Source organism: Urocitellus parryii, chromosome 2 (genome assembly GCF_045843805.1).
Source record: "Urocitellus parryii isolate mUroPar1 chromosome 2, mUroPar1.hap1, whole genome shotgun sequence".
Classification (NCBI taxonomy): domain Eukaryota; kingdom Metazoa; phylum Chordata; class Mammalia; order Rodentia; family Sciuridae; genus Urocitellus; species Urocitellus parryii.
Window position 1 is genome coordinate 147,210,433 of NC_135532.1, and position 17,591 is coordinate 147,228,023.

At 34.7% G+C, this 17,591-nt stretch overlaps 1 protein-coding gene across 1 annotated transcript; it reads left to right on the top strand.

Moving 5' to 3' along the window:
• The first annotated feature begins 290 nt into the window (after positions 1-290).
• On the top strand, positions 291-1,223 carry LOC113198382 (olfactory receptor 5AC1-like). The gene has a single exon (XM_026411061.2). The coding sequence runs from the start codon at positions 300-302 to the stop codon at positions 1,221-1,223; it is 924 nt and encodes a 307-aa protein (XP_026266846.2). The 5' UTR covers positions 291-299.
• The last annotated feature ends 16,368 nt before the right edge of the window (positions 1,224-17,591 follow it).

Here is a 17,591-nt window from a genome sequence, read left to right on the forward strand (position 1 = left end):
TTTAATTTTTTAGAGAAACATCCTAAATTTTTATTTTACATTTAGATAAATAATATTTTTAATGTCTTCACACATTAAAATATCTCTTGTTCCCTAAGTATTAAATTATCAGTTTGATAATTCATTGTGGAGAATTGAAAATAGATATAAAATAGACAAAAGTAAAATTTTAAAACTACTAATCAGATGACAAATATCTCTTAGGAACATATAATCACAAAAACAATCACTGTTGTTATCATTCATTTTTGACTGTTCTGTTACTTGATCTTACATTTTAGTGATTGTCCAGATCAAATATGGAAGAAGAAAATATGACTCTGGCGACTGAGTTTGTTCTCATGGGACTTACAGACCGCCCAGGGCTGCAGGTGCCTCTGTTCCTGGTGTTCCTTGTGATCTACCTCATCACCATGGTGGGCAACCTTGGCCTGATTGCTCTCATCTGGAAGGACCCCCACCTTCACACCCCCATGTACTTATTTCTCAGCAGTTTAGCCTTGGCTGATGCAAGCACTTCATCTTCTGTGACCCCCAAGATGCTTATCAACTTTTTATCTAAGAATCATAAGATATCCCTAGCTGAGTGCTTAACACAGTTTTATTGTTTTGGCTCCAGTGCTACCACGGAATGTTTCCTTCTGTCAGTGATGGCCTATGACCGCTACGTGGCTATTTGCAATCCCTTGCTGTATCCAGTAATGATGTCCAATAGCCTTTGTAGTCAGCTTATAGGTGCTTCATATTTAGTTGGTTTTCTGCATTCAGCAATTCATGTGGGTTTGTTAGTTAGATTAACTTTCTGCAAGTCCAATATCATACATTATTTCTATTGTGAAATTTTACAACTATTCAAAATTTCTTGTACTGATCCTACAGTTAATATACGTCTGGTTTTAATCTTTTCAGCCATTATACAAATCTTTACTTTTATGACTATTATCATTTCATACTGCTATGTCATCTTTGCTATCCTGAAAAAGAAGAATGAAAGGGGCAGAAGTAAAGCCTTCTCTACCTGTGGGGCCCATCTCCTCTCCGTCTCTTTGTTCTATGGCACGCTCTTCTTGATGTATGTGCACCATGGGTCTGGACCAACTGAGGACAAGGAAAAAATGTATTCTTTATTTTACACAATAATAATTCCCCTGCTAAATCCTTTTATTTATAGCCTGAGGAACAAAGAGGTTATAGGTACCTTAAGAAAAATTATGAAGAAATAAATGTTTTTCACAGAGCTTTCAGACTATTTCTTTCCAGTCTTAAAGGAAACGCCCCAGTGCTATGAATTAGCCACTACTCTGCCATTTTAACGCACAGTCCATAAACTCTGCATGAACGAAACCAACTTTACATTATGTTTCCTTGGATATGGCCCCAGTGCAAGTTTGGTAATATTGCCCATAAGAAACTTATTTGAAAACATTGTGCTCAATTTTATCTAAGCTTTTAGCTTTGGCCAATTAGTTAGATTACCTAGGGACTTCCATATTTACAAGAAATAATTGGCAATTTTATAGTGAAACAGTCAGAAATGTTTATTGAGAAATAATTTTAACTGATGCTGGCATATATATTTACTTATATATTTAAATGAGCATAGCCCACTCTTCTGGATTTGCAAATTAATAAGTCTTTGTGTTTCTCTGCCATGCACAGAAACTCTAGCTGAGTTTTAAAAATGGAATTCTCTTTTTGTTAGCATACATTCTTAGGAAGAAATGTATTGCTTAGTTATAAAAATTAGGAAAAGTTGGATAATAAAAAATTATTGGTGGATCTTCAGAAGAAAATTGGAAGCTGGAATGAATCAAGTATGGAACATCAAAATGATTCATAGATCATCTATACAACTGAATGTATTTTATCAAGAATATCACATATGACATTATATTTATTAATGTATAAATATTAAAATATTTTGCGTAATAAAGGTGATTTCAGAGATCAGCCTTATGATTGTATTGTTATTCCTATGATTTGAGGTAGGAATTGACTGGGCAGAAAGCAAGGAGACTAGCTAAGAAATAAGAAACAGATTTACTATTAAAGATAGGAATAAAAAATGTGACAATGATTTCTATGTGTGTGTGTAGAGAGAGAGAGAGAGAGAGAGAGAGAGAGAGTAAGAGAAAGGGGTGGGGGATTTTTTCTTTATTAAAATTATCATTTTCCTGAATAGGATGTAAATTAATGAGTGAGATTTCATTGGCACAATATTATATTTTACTATTATTATATAGAAATAGTTATCTCAGCTTTTTAGTAAAACAGTCATATTTCTTGAGCAATGTGTTTTTTTCAGCATATTTACTTTGAAAAAATAATAATACCAAATGAAAATTTAGGTTAATTATTTTGAGGAATGAACGTATGCTTTTGCTTGAGCATTTGTAAAACACTTTAGCTTTTAATAAGTCAACAGTTCCAAGAAAAATACCATGAGATTTATCTAAAGAATAGACATACAATAAATATTTTCTATCATACATCTATCAAAAATGTTTCTTGGAAAAACTCAAATTGTCTACATTGTCTTAAGGTTGTTTCCAGTAGGTCTTCAATAACAAAACAAAATAAAATATCTTTAAAAATAATCCACATGATTTAATTTGTTGTCTTTTAAATTTGATCTGTATTTGCAGGAAAGTTTCAGCAATATCATATAGTATACATGATTCATTGTGAAAAAGGTAACTATATCATAATTTTCTTAGTATATTCATTATTCTATTTAATATATTATTTTTTATAATTTATTATTAGTATTTTAAAGGTAATTCTTAAATACTTCCAATGATTTATGTCAAAAGCTAAATTTTCTTCATTTACATGGTACAAATTTTTTTAGTCAGAGTACATGAAACAAAAATATTTTCACTCTTTCTTTAACTTTTAAATTACACATATAATATGTAATTTATCAAAATCTCAGCTATTATAAAATATTATCATGTATGGAAACTGTTATCAATTTAACTGTAATTTTTTCCTCTACATTGAAATTCCCCCTGAGGAACTGATGTTTAGACAACCTTGAAATGGAATTCTCTTTTTGTTAGCATACATTCTTAGGAAGAAATGTATTGCTTAGTTAGAATAATTAGGAAAAGTTGGATAATAAAAAATATTGGTGGATCTTCGGAAGAAAATTGGAAGCTGGAATGAATCAAGTATGGAACATCAAAATGATAAATAACTAAATCTGACTTAGCTAAGATGAAGAAAATGCATAAAGTAGGATATGACTCATGAGATATTTCCTGGGAACCTGGCAGGTATTATATTATCAATTAAGTGATTGATAACAATGCATAGTAGTCATTTAGTTTGCTGGAATTGGTCTGAACTGATTGCTGATCTGAAATCATCATAGGTATATTGTTACACTTATCAAGATTTTATATGGTATAATGTACTGAATATAGATGCACTGACAGTGGAGGTAAGTCATATATCCCTCTAGATGCAAGGTGATAAACAAATTACTTATGTTAACTCATACTGAGAGACCCTTGACCTTCATGTCTCTGTGCTAATTTGATTTGTACTGATATCAGATTGCATTTAGTGATGGGGCATAGGAAGGTATATTTGGGTATCCAAGCCTTACAGTGCTGCTACTTTCCTATGTGGTGTTCTTGCTCAAAGCTACATATACCTGGATAATATACTTGGCTAAATAGACATTGGGTGAGTCTATCACTTCTTGTGAGTTTGGTTGTCACAGAACACTTTAAATCTATGACTATGATCTTATGAAATAACCAATGTGCTAAAGGATAAGAAAAGAGAATCTCTAAGATTGATACTGGTTTGACTTTGTTTCAGTTGAGACTTTTTTTTAGGCAAATTATGGGGGGCAAATATTATGAATGAAATTTAGATAATATAGCTTCAAACCTGTAGGATTAAGCAAAGTAAATTAATAAAGGCAAACAGGAAAAATGGCTAAAAACATTGTTTAATTCTTATAATAGCATTATCAGAATAGGAACCCTATTAGGAAAATCCAAATAAATAAATCTGACTTAGCTAAGATGAAGAAAATGCATAAAGTAGGATATGACCCATGAGATATTTCCTGGGAACCTGACAGATATTATATTTATCAATTAAGTGAAAGGCAACATATTTGCTGTCCAATGGTGGGAGAACAGGGCCCAATGACCTAGAAAGTAGAGATTTCAGATAAATAATTAGGGTATCTTGCCATCAGATGAACACTAGAAACTTGATGAGTTTTTGCTAACCTAGATACTGTGACTGCATGATCGATGGAGTAACATTGTAATAGGGAGTCAATTAAGTCTAATGGAGGGAATTGTATGGCCTGAAAACTATGAACTTTAGTATGTATTCTCATTCTAAATAATGACACACAATGGTTAAAGTAGAAATTTAACAGGCTTAGGCTAAAAAGAGTGCCTACCTAATTGATTCATCTAAGGGTTGATGAATAATCCCTACAGAGGTAGTAGAAATGTTCTAAATGAAGATACTTTAGATTTAATATATATAAAACATAGAATTATTCTTGATGGTAAATGACTAATATAAACTATAATGAATTTTATGGCAAGGTAAGCTCATCATGCTTGGTGGCATTACATAGTCTTCCTTTTAGAAGAACAGAGCATTATATAGACAGCCATGACAAACTTGTTAATAATCTGATAGATTCCTGAGTCTCAATGATGGAATAAAATATATGTGCTATTAAAAAAAGAAAAAGTCTAGCTGTATAGTCTAGACATATAGAATTTCTTATGGCTAATAAAATTAGGAAGAAATAGAAATAAATTGGTGAAGTTATATATAAAATATGGTGGTGACTTATTATTTAGAAGGTGGAAAAGTCCTGGCAGTTCATTCAATTGTACTTGCCTCCTTGTAAAGACTCTATTTTGTTTATTTATTTCTGTTTAATATGTCCAAAGGTACTGGTAAAATAAAGCAGGTAAAAAAGGTATACAAGAAGCTTCTAGTTAAGGCAGCAGAATGAAAATTTCACAATCTGCCTCCAGTACTTCAGCAGGGAAATTCAAAGTATGACTGATCAAACTTGAATTGCTTTGAGGTGATGAAAGTTTTCTGATGTTATAGAAACTGAAACGCAATACATGTTACTATGGCTTGGATGTTGTTTGAGGATTCCCCAAGGGTCCACTGTGATTGGGAGGTTTGATAATCAGAGTTGTAGTACTGGGAAATGCTGTAATATATGTAATGCTGTAATGATGTTTAAAGTCGTAGATGATAATTTTAATGGTAGGATAATGGCAGTTAATTTAGTTTGTTGTGGAGAGATTTGAGGCAGTTTGTTTATTATTAATAAAAACAAGTATTTTTTTGCTTATCTTTATTTGTATATATTGTTAATTGATTTATAAGAGAAATGGTAGAAATGAAGGGAAAGGGAAAATGTGTAACATGACATAACAAAGAGAATTGTCCATCAAGAGCCATGTGAAAAGCAATTGGTGCTAAAAAAATTTGATAATGTAATTTGATAGTAGGAGAAAAACTGTAAGTATGGGAGAAGTAATATTTTTTTTTAAATAAGTAAGGCATAAAACATGAATATTTGTGTCTGTTAAAGATAAAATTTTAGTATGACCATTAACAATTAATTGAGTATACATATCAGCAAAAGGCAAAATATTATGGACTGAAAGTGAGGAGAATATAAGTATTTTAATACATATAATTTTGATTATAAATAGTAATTATTGTTGTAAAAGTATACTTTTTTTAACAAAAACTACTGATGGTAATGGCATATTAGGTATTTAAAGTTGATTTATCATTATTGTTGACAATTTTTCTTAATTTTTTGTAATGTCTGTTTTAAGGAGGGAGTTAAATAAACAATGGAGGCAGAGACCTATCAGTTTTTTAACAATGGAAAAAAAAGGAGAAAGCAGTTAGGCATCAGCTGTAATTTTTAATTTATTTATTTAAGAAGTCATGTTTATGAAGAGCAATCTTATTTGTTAATTTATTTTAATTGTAAAAAATAAAAATATTAGAAAAATGTAAATGATAGCATTAATTTTTTCTGTTTAAAAAATTTAGAAGCAATGGATATAATATTACATTTTAGACATTTTTTTAAAGACTTTGGCCACCTAGAAAAATTTGTGGGAAAAAAATATGAGTTAGAATTTTAAAGACATTTATATTAGTTGATTTAAATTAAACTATTTGGATTTATATATTTATTTAAATGTTAATTGATGAGTGTTTATTTGTTTAAATGTCAATTTGATATTAAATATATAAAATATAGACACAGGATAGGCCTGTATAATTGGAAATGTCAGGTATAAAATTTAATAGTCATGATGAATACTGAAATTAAATGTTCTAAAAAGCTGGATATTTTTGTCCCTGATCGTTATTAGATTTATTTTTAACATCACCATGTGTATGTCTTTCTAGGGATTTATTAAAATAAATTTTTAAATGTATTTAAGAGTTGACTTTGGAGAATGGATAAACATGAGTGATGATTTGTTGTGGATTGGAAAGGGTAGCATATGGTAGCCACAGGGAACTTTTGGACACTTGTTCATTTTTGTTTCCTACCGTAAGAGATAGTACTGTAACATCAGTATCAGTATCCAATAGCCTTGTAATTGGCTATTTATTTAAACAAGGAGTTAATTTAGGTCTATCTTTAGTAATTGGTAAACATGTTTCAATGACAGTAGAGTCAAATCTCGTATTTCCCTTTTATTTAAAGGTTATTGAGTTGAAACATAGGGAATCACAATCAACTGAGCAATAGAAGATTTTTGGGGGTAGGTTGGTAAAACAGATTTCCCCTCCTTTTTTCCTGGGTTGGTAGGTCACAAATTTTTAAATACAGTAAAAGGTAATTGCTATATTTTAGTTGGCTAGGAATTTGTTTAATAGGGCAAACAGCTAAAGTATATATTTATTTCCTCCTGCATTTGTCATTCACACTTAGTCAAAGGAGATTTTACTGGGCGTGGCAGAGGTGGGGGAGGAGAGTGCTGTGAAGGCAGAGGGAATGCTTCCAAAACACAGACTGTCACAGCTGTTGTTAAGGAGGGGGACATTTGAGAGGACTTAGAAATAGCATTTTGACAAGGATCAAGGATAATATCTTGGATGAAGAATGAAGGATTGAAAACATACAATAAGCAGGATAAAGGAAATATAGTTTCTTATCAATTTTATCTGATGGCTTGAAATGGGTCTTGACTATCCTAGTTATATGTTAATGTTTGGACTTTATTATCCTGTGACTGAAGTAAGGGGCTGTGGACCAGTGGATGTGTATTAGTAGGACACATTTCAATGGATTAAGGTGTTCATCTTAAAATTAATACAATATCCTGGGCAATAAAGCCTAATACATAGACATATCATGTCCCTCAATACTAAGAAAGTAATGGTTTAAGTGCTTGAATTGACAATTTAAGTAGCTCATAATAAAAACAGTTTAGCTGTCTTGACTTGAGATACAGAGGAAGAAATAGAAAAATGGTCCATATTACTTATACTTATTAATGCTGTTGTTTCTGTAATATTTGAGGTATAAAGATATATGTACAAAAACTGCAGTGGACATTGGCATATCTATCATCCTTTTTTCCATTATTAAGAATGACTTGAAATTTTTGTAGATGTTGAGTAGATGCATTCAAATGTGTAAGAAAAATTTTCAAAGGTAAATCTACTTTTCATCCATTTAATCTGTTTCCACAAGTATTATATAAACTGGGATATTTAAGGAAAGTTTTCCAAAGTATCTTTTCATCTTGAGAATTAATGTCTACATTTTTAAAAATTAGATGTATAAGTTAGCCAACAAATCCTTTATTTCAGCATCAATGTGGAATTGAGATTGAAATAATGCTAATCACAGTACATCCCGATATCATACTTAATATTTAATTACAACTATATTCATAATGTTGTTGTTTGAAAAACAGATGTTTCAATTTCATTGAACTGCCACATATCAAAATTTTATGGTCATTAAATATATCTCATTTAACAAATTTGTACATACTCTATAGTTGCAGAGATTTTATCTAGTGTTTTCTTCTAGATATTTTAGTGTTTTACTTTTAACATTTAGTTCTAAGGATTATTTCAATTTATTTATATGTATATCATGAATAAGAGTTGCAGTTAATTTTTTCAATATAGTTAGCCAGTTTTTTTTCTAGTAGTATTTATTGAAAATACTATCTGTTTTCTCATTGAATCAAACTAGTAGTGACTGAAAAATCAACTGCCCATATGTATCATTCAGAATTCTCTAGAAAAATGGAAACAAAAAAGGGAGGTATTTTAAGGAACTCACTTTAACCATTATTAGGACCATGTGTTCAAAATCTAGAAGGCAGAACTACAGGTTGAGAGCTCAAGGCTGTTTGAATTTTTCAAACTTATTTCATTTTTGCAAAATTGTTTGACATTATTTGATCTGTCTACTTACGGAACTATATGTATATCTGAATATACAAACTTTCTACCAAAAATTTATATTGGATTTCATTGATTATGTCAACTAATTTGGGGTAATTTGAAATCTCTAGAAATAGTAAGTTTTTCATATGTAAACACGATACGTATCTTAACTTATTTAGAAGTGAATAATTCCCTTAAGCAATGCTTTGTGGGTTTTAGTATGTACCTCTTGCATACATCTTTCTAAATACACACCTAAGAATACCATGTCTTTATGCAACTGTCTATGGTGTTTTGTATTATTTTGATTTTCTAATATTTGTGCCAAAAATTTATAATACATATTTATAAGTTGACTGTAGTTTGTTTATTCATTTTATGTATTTCATAACTACAATTAAAATTCTATATTCATGAGTCTTAATCGTGTATGTACAAAAACAGTTCTATTCTGTCCTTTCCAATCTGCAGGCATTACATTTTTCCCCCTTGCCTTAGTGCACTGACTAAGGCCACCAGTATCATCCTGCCTAAAAATAGTGATAATTGTTATCTCTGTTTTGTTCTCATTCTCAACTAGTGGGGGAGAGGGATTGGCATCAGGGACAAGGACTGAGGTATCAGCAAGAACTTTAGCACCTCAAATGGGACCTGAGAGCAGCCCCTGCTCCAGCTTTTCTCCAAGGAACCACACTTCCATGCTGAGGATTCAAGGTGCTGGTGAAACTGTTAGGAGCCAACTGTAGGAGAGTTAGGAGATGGGTGAGTTTGCCTCGGGTTGAACCAGAGAAGCTCTTCCTCTGAGTAAAGGGATAGAAAATGGAGAGATCCTCCCAGCATATGCTGAAACTCCTTGCTTCAGGGAACTCCCCATTTCTCTCCCTAAATGGTACAGGTTGCTCCATCATGGTCCACTTTGAGAAAAAGGAATCTGACCTCAGTAAAGTCATGACTCCCTTGGCCATTTGGTAAGTCCTCAAGTGTGCAGGCCAAGACCCTTGATTCCACACATCCGATTCTTCTTTGTGGGAACTTCTGGTCCCTCTTTCTGAGGACATCTGTGATGCCACTGGTATAGGAGTCAATGGGAATTGAAAACCTAGGGATATTTACTCCCTTTTGGTCTGTTCCCCCTTTTCATCTGTTTTCTGGCCTTGGGTTTGGGATTTCCCTCTGGTTGTCTGTTTTGTTGCATCTGTTACTGTAAGACACAGCCAGTAGGTAGTCTTTTGGGAAAGATCTTGGCTAGTCAATTTAAAGGTTCCCATCTGTTGGCCATGGTTTAGGGGCTTCTCTCTGATTGTCTCTCTGTGTTTCTGTTAGTACAATCTTGCAATTGGAGTTGGTCTGTCAGAGGTACAGTGAGTTGAATAAAAGGCCAACTATAGGTATAAGTCTATATAAGATAATTTTAACTGTAATGATCTGGCTTTTAAATAGGTTTCTGTATTATTGTACAATCTTGCAGTTGGAATTGATATATCAAACATAAAATAAGTGGAAGAAATTTGTACATGTGGGTCTGTCTGTTTTAAAGTGTCCTGTTACCTATGGTTTTAATGATCTTTTTGTCTGTTTTTTTGTCTGTTACTGGACCTTTAAGACATGGGCCATGCTGCATTGATTTTTTTTTAATTAATATTTTTAGATGTAGATGGATATAATATCATTATTTTGTTTCTTTATTTTTATGTGGGGCTTAGGCTCAAACCCAGTGTTCTGCCACTGAGCCTCAGCCCCAGCCCCATGCTTCCCTGATCTTACCAGTAGTCTAAACCATTTACTGTAACACAATCTGGGATTTGAATGGTTTTTATGAATTATTATACAATCTTGAGGTTGAAGTTGGTCTGTCAGGGGTAAAGTATATGAAAGAGAATCTGCCTGTACAGGCATTTATGCAGTTTCGCGATAAGAGGTCCGAACAGGCAGGAACTAATTTGAAGTTGCCAAAAGGCACTGCCTCTTATGTTTAAGGATATTAGAACACCAGAAGAAAGAGTTTTTATCAATGTTTTGAACCCAGCGTGGCACTAGCAGCACTATTTGCCAGCCTGGTCCCAGGCAGACACAGATGAACTCCCTGTGGGCCAAGGACACCAGCCCTAAACTGGGAAAATTCCAGAAAACCTGCCTGGGCTGTAGAAAAATGGCCAAAGAGAACTTGGCTTCTGCCCTGCCCTCTAGCCCTTTTTGCCTCTGGAGGATAGAGTATGCTAGCCACAAAGGATCTGGCAGTAGGTTTCAGCACTGTTAGTTTATGACCTGGGGAAAGGAATAGTCTCCCCTTTTAAGATCTGACAGGTCGTCCCATTTTGCAAGGGGATATTCATCACTGGGGCAAAGCAGTTATTGCTATAATAGTATCCCATCAAACTAAATACCTGGGTAGACCGACAGAATAAATAACTACACCCAGAAAAGAAAAAGACAGAAACTAAGGCCAATCCCTGTATTGTAGGCAGTCTCTGAAAAGGGATCTTCAAGGAAGCCTAAAAAGGAAGAAAAGGGCTTTCTCCATTGAATATCAATATGTATAGTATAAGAAAAAGGCTCCAAAGCAGTCCCTGGGTACAATTGTCAGTGAAGAACTCACTTAAAGTTGATGGCATTGAGATAATGATAATGGAGACAGGTCAGGCTCAAAAATATCCTCTGCTCTAACACCTTGATTGTAACTTGGGAGAAAAAAGATTAAGGCAGAGTTTTTTGTATATGCTGGAGTGTGCAACCCTCACCTGGGATGAAATTTGTTGTGTAAATAAAATGCACAGATAACATTCATAAGGTTGATTTCAGAATATGAATTTAAGGAAGAGTTTAAAACTAGAAAAGAAAGTTATATGCATGAAAATATTTTAGTGTGAAAAATCAGAAGGTAAAAGAAATACTTCTGGATAAGAAAATATTTTGTCTTATAAAGTGATATTCTTGTGTTAAAATGAAATATGAATGAGGACAAACCTAAGGATGTAAGTTGTGAATGTCTAAGTTGCAGAAGGTTTGTGGAAGGCGAATCTTAAAGAATTTGTGTTTGTGATTAAATTGGCTACAATTAGCCTAGTCAAAGTTATTTGGACATTAATTTACTGATATGAAGCAAAGTTAGAAACATTGATCTGCTCTTATCTATGGATATTTTCTAGTATTTGTTAGGTTTTATTACTTGGGAAAACTAAATCTTAAAGGAATTGGGGTCTGTACCTGTTTTAAAGTCTTAAATGACTGCTTTGTAACTAGTTAAACAACCAACAGTTATTTAGGTTATAACAGTTATTTATTTATTTATTTATTTATTTATTTATTTTTTATTGGTCGTTCATAACATTACATAGTTCTTAATACATCATATTACACGGTTGATTCATGTGGATTATGAACTCCCGCTTTTACCCCGTATACAAATTGCTGTATCACATCAGTTTCCCTTCCATTGATTGACATATTGCCTTTCTAGTGTCTGATGTATTCTGCTGTCTGTCCTATTCTCTACTATCCCCCCTCCCCTCCCCTCCCCTCCCCTTTTCTCTCTTTACCCCTTCTACTGTAAATCATTACTTCCATTTGTATTATCTTGTCTTGCCCCTCCTTTCCTTTTATATGACATTTTGTATAACCCTGAGGATCGCCTTCCATTTCCATGCAATTTCCCTTCTCACTCCCTTTCCCTCCCACCTCTCATCCCTGTTTAATGTAAATCTTCTTCTCAAGCTCTTTGTCCCTACCCTGTCCTTGTTTACTCCCCTTATATCAAAGGAGTCATTTGGTATTTGTTTTTTAAAGATTGACTAGCTTCACTTAGCATAATCTGCTCTAATGCCATCCATTTCCCTCCAAATTCTATGATTTTGTCATTTTTTAATGCAGAGTAATACTCCATAGTGTATAAATGCCACATTTTTTTTTATCCATTCATCTATTGAAGGGCATCTAGGCTGGTTCCACAGTCTTGCTATCATGAATTGAGCTGCTATGAACATCGATGTAGCAGTGTCCCTGTAGCATGCTCTTGTTAGGGCTTTAGGGAATAGACCCAGAAGGGGAATAGCTGGGTCAAATGGTGGTTCCATTCCCAGCTTTCCAAGAAATCTCCATACTGCTTTCCAAATTGGCTGCACCAATTTGCAGTCCCACCAGCAATGAACAAGAGTGCCCTTTTCCCCGCATCCTCTCCAGCACTTATTGTTGTTTGACTTCCTAATGGCTGCCAGTCTTACTGGAGTGAGATGGTATCTTAGGGTAGTTTTGATTTGCATTTCTCTGACTGCTAGCGATGGTGAGCATTTTTTCATGTACTTGTTGATTGATTGCATGTCCTCCTCTGAGAAGTGTCTGTTCAGGTCCTTGGCCCATTTATTGATTGGGTTATTTGTTATCTTATTGTCTAATTTTTTGAGTTCTTTGTATATTCTGGTTATTAGGGCTCTATCTGAAGTGTGTGGAGTAAAGATTTGTTCCCAGGATGTAGGCTCCCTGTTTATCTCTCTTATTGTTTCTTTTGCTGAGAAAAAACTTTTTAGTTTGAGTAAGTCCCATTTGTTGTTTCTATTTGTTAACTCTAGCGCTATGGGTGTCCTATTGAGGAATTTGGAGCCCGATCCCACAGCGTGTAGATCATAACCAAATTTTTCTTCTATCAGATGCCATGTCTCTGATTTAATATCAAGCTCCTTGATCCATTTTGAGTTAACTTTTGTGCACGGCGAGAGATAGGGATTCAGATTCATTTTGGTGCAAATGGATTTCCAGTTTTCCCAGCACCATTTGTTGAAGATGCTATCCTTCCTCCATTGCATGCTTTTAGCCCCTTTATCAAAAATAAGATAGTTGTAGTTTTGTGGATTGGTTACTGTGTCCTCTATTCTGTACCATTGGTCCACCCGCCTGTTTTGGTACCAGTACCATGCTGTTTTTGTTACTATTGCTCTGTAGTATAGTTTGAAGTCTGGTATCGCTATACCGCCTGATTCACACTTCCTGCTTAGTATTGTTTTTGCTATTCTGGGTCTTTTATTATTCCATATGAATTTCATGATTCTTTTATCGATTTCTACAAGATATGCTGTTGGGATTTTGATTGGCATTGCATTGAACTTATATAGGACTTTTGGTAATATTGCCATTTTGATGATGTTAGTTCTGCCTATCCATGAGCAGGGTATATTTTTCCATCTTCTAAGGTCTTCTTCTATGTCTTTCTTTAGGGTTCTGTAATTTTCATTGTATAAATCTTTCACCTCTTTTGTTAGGTTGATTCCCAAGTATTTTATTTTTTGGGGGGATATTGTGAATGGAGTAGTTGTCCTCATTTCCGTTTCAGAGGATTTGTCGCTCATATACAGGAATGCCTTTGATTTATGCGTGTTGATCTTATATCCTGCCACTTTGCTGAATTCACTTATTAGCTCTAATAGCTTCTTTGTAGACCCTTTTGGGTCTGCTAGGTATAGAATCATATCATCTGCAAATAGTGATAATTTAAGTTCTTCTTTTCCTATTTTTATGCCTTTAATTTCTTTTGTCTGCCTAATTGCTCTGGCCAGTGTTTCGAGGACTATGTTGAACAGAAGTGGTGAGAGAGGGCATCCCTGTCTTGTACCAGATCTTAGAGGGAATGCCTTCAATTTTTCTCCATTCAGAATGATGCTGGCCTGTGGCTTATCATAGATTGCTTTTACAATGTTGAAGTATGATCCAGTTATCCCTAATTTTTCTAGAGTTTTGAACATAAAGGGATGCTGTACTTTGTCGAAAGCTTTTTCTGCATCTATCGAGATGATCATATGGTTCTTATTTTTAAGTCTATTGATGTGGTGGATAACATTTATTGATTTCCGTATATTGAACCAACCTTGCATACCAGGGATGAATCCTACTTGATCAAGGTGTATAATTTTTTTGATATGTATTTGAATCCGATTCGCCAGAATTTTATTGAGGATTTTTGCATCAAGGTTCATTAGAGATATTGGGCTGTAGTTTTCTTTCTTTGAAGTGTCTTTGTCTGGTTTCGGAATCAGGGTGATGTTGGCCTCGTAGAACGAATTTGGAAGTTCTCCCTCTTTTTCTATTTCCTGAAATAGCTTGAAAAGTATTGGTGTTAGTTCCTCTTTAAAGGTTTTGTAAAACTCTGCTGTATATCCATCCGGTCCTGGGCTTTTCTTAGTTGGTAGTCTTTTGATGGTTTCTTCTATTTCCTCTATTGTTATTGGTCTGTTTAGGTTGTCTATATCCTCCTGGCTCAATCTGGGCAGATCATAAGACTCAAGGAATTTATCTATGCCTTCACTATCTTCTATTTTATTGGAGTATAAGGATTCAAAGTAATTTCTGATTATCATCTGTATTTCTGAAGTGTCTGTTGTGATATTGCCTTTTTCATCCCGTATGCTAGTAATTTGGGTTCTCTCTCTTCTTCTCTTCGTTAGCATGGCTAAGGGTCTGTCAATTTTATTTATTTTTTCAAAGAACCAGCTTTTAGTTTTGTCAATTTTTTCAATTGTTTCTTTTGTTTCAATTTCATTAATTTCAGCTCTGATTTTAATTATTTCTTGCCTTCTACTTCTTTTGCTGTTGTTTTGCTCTTCTTTTTCTAGGATTTTGAGATGAAGTATGAGATCATTTATTTGTTGGTTTTTTCTTTTTTTGAGGAATGAACTCCAAGCAATGAATTTTCCTCTTAGAACTGCTTTCAATGTGTCCCATAGATTCCGATATGTTGTGTCTGTGTTTTCATTTAACTCTAGGAATTTTTTAATTTCCTCCTTGATGTCTTCTAAAACCCACTGATCACTCAGCAACCTATTGTTCATTCTCCAGGTGATGCTTGATTTTTCCTTTCTTCTTTTATCATTGATTTTCAGTTTCATTCCATTATGATCAGACAAGATGCATGGTATTATCTCTACCTCTTTGTATTGTCTAAGAGTTGCCCTGTGACATAGTATATGGTCTATTTTTGAGAAGGTTCCATGTGGTGCTGAGAAAAAAGTGTAGCTACTTGATGTTGGGTGGTATAGTCTATATATGTCAATTAAGTCTAGGTTGTTAATTGTGTTATTGAGTTCTATAGTTTCCTTATTTAACTTTTGTTTGGAAGATCTGTCCAGTGGTGAGAGAGGTGTGTTGAAGTCTCCCATGATTATTGTATGGTGGTCTATTAGACTCTTGAACTTGAGAAGAGTTTGCTTGATGAACACAGCTGCACCATTATTTGGGGCATATATATTTATGATTGTTATGTCTTGTTGGTGTATGGTTCCCTTGAGCAGTATGAAGTGTCCTTCTTTGTCCCTTTTGATTAGCTTTGGCTTGAAATCTATTTTATTAGCTATGAGTATGGACACTCCTGCTTGTTTCCGCAGTCCATATGAGTGATATGATTTTTCCCAACCTTTCACCTTCAGTCTATGTATATCTTTTCCTATCAAATGCGTCTCCTGTAGACAGCATATTGTTGGGTCTTGTTTTTTGATCCATTCTACTAGCCTGTGTCTCTTAATTGGTGAGTTTAAGCCATTAACATTTAGGGTTATTATTGAGATATGGTTTGTTCTTCTATCCATGTTTGTTTATTGATGTTACTAAACCTGATTTGTTATCCTCTTTGACTACTTTCCCCCCTTTACTGTCCTACCTCCCATTGTTGGTTTTCAATGTTATTTTCCATTTCCTCTTCCTGTAATGTTTTGCCAAGGATTTTTTGAAGAGATGGTTTTCTAGCTGCGAATTCTTTTAACTTTTGTTTATCATGGAAGGTTTTAATTTCATCTTCTAACCTGAAGCTTAATTTCGCCGGATACAAGATTCTTGGTTAGAATCCATTTTCTTTAAGCGTTTGAAATATGTTATTCCAGGATCTTCTAGCTTTTAGAGTCTGTGTTGAGAGATCAGCTGTTATTCTGATTGGTTTACCCCTAAATGTAATCTGCTTCCTTTCCCTTGTAGCTTTTAAAATTCTCTCCTTATTCTGTATGTTGGACATCTTCATTATAATGTGTCTAGGTGTGGATCTCTTATGATTTTGCACATTCGGCGTCCTGTAGGCTTCTAGGATTTGGGATTCTGTCTCATTCTTCAAGTCTGGGAAGTTTTCTTGTATTATTTCACTGAATAGATTGCTTAATCCTTTGGTTTGGAGCTCTGTGCCTTCCTGTATCCCAATGACTCTTAAGTTTGGTCTTTTGATATTATCCCATAGCTCTTGAATGTTCTGCTCATGGTTTCTTAGTAGACTTGCTGAGCTATCTATGTTCTTTTCAAGTTGAAATACTCTGTCTTCATTGTCTGATGTTCTATCTTCTAAGTGATCCACTCTGCTGGTAGTATTCTCAATTGAGTTTTTAAGTTGGTTTATTGTTTCCTGCATTTCTAGTATTTCTATTTGTTTGTTTTTTATTACCTCTATCTCCCTGTGAAATTGATCTTTTACTTCCTGGATTTGTTTGTCAATGTGATCTTTCATTGTCTGATTTTGCTGTCTCATGTCTTCCTTGAGACTCCAGATCATCTGAAGCATGTATGTCCTGAGCTCTCTATCTGACATTCCATCTGTTGCAGCTATTACCTCTTCTAAAGTTGAGTTGACCTGCATTGCCTGTGGTCCTTTCTTTCCTTGTCGTTTCATACTGCTGGTGTTTCTTTCTGCTTGGTGAAATTGTTGTGTCTTTGATATTTTCCCCCTCTATTTATTAATATTGCTCTTGTATAGTTGAAAAATCACCCTTGCAGGGCAGGTAGTGGCTGTGATCCTCCTCCAATTAGTGTGATCCGTCTACCATGCTGGCAGGCCCTAGGTCTGCTTTGCTGGTCGGTCAAAGGTCCACCTACCCAGCAGGCGCCAGGGGCACCTGTGTCACTCCATAGGTTGCTGGGCCTAACCTCCCGATGGGTTGCAGGTTGGCCTCGCTTGCAGGCACTGGAGGAGGGGCCGGTTCCGCCCCTCAGCAGGCTTTGGGCCCGCTCTGCTGGTGTTCACAGTCCCCCTCCTACCTGCAGACACTGGGGGAGGGGACGGGCCTAGCCCTCAGCCGTCCGCCGGACCTGTCCTTGTGGGTCCGGTCTGCGTTCCCCACCGGCGGGTGTAGCTGCTATCACTTGGCTGGTTGCTGGTCCTGACCCGCCCGCCCGTGGCTTGCAGG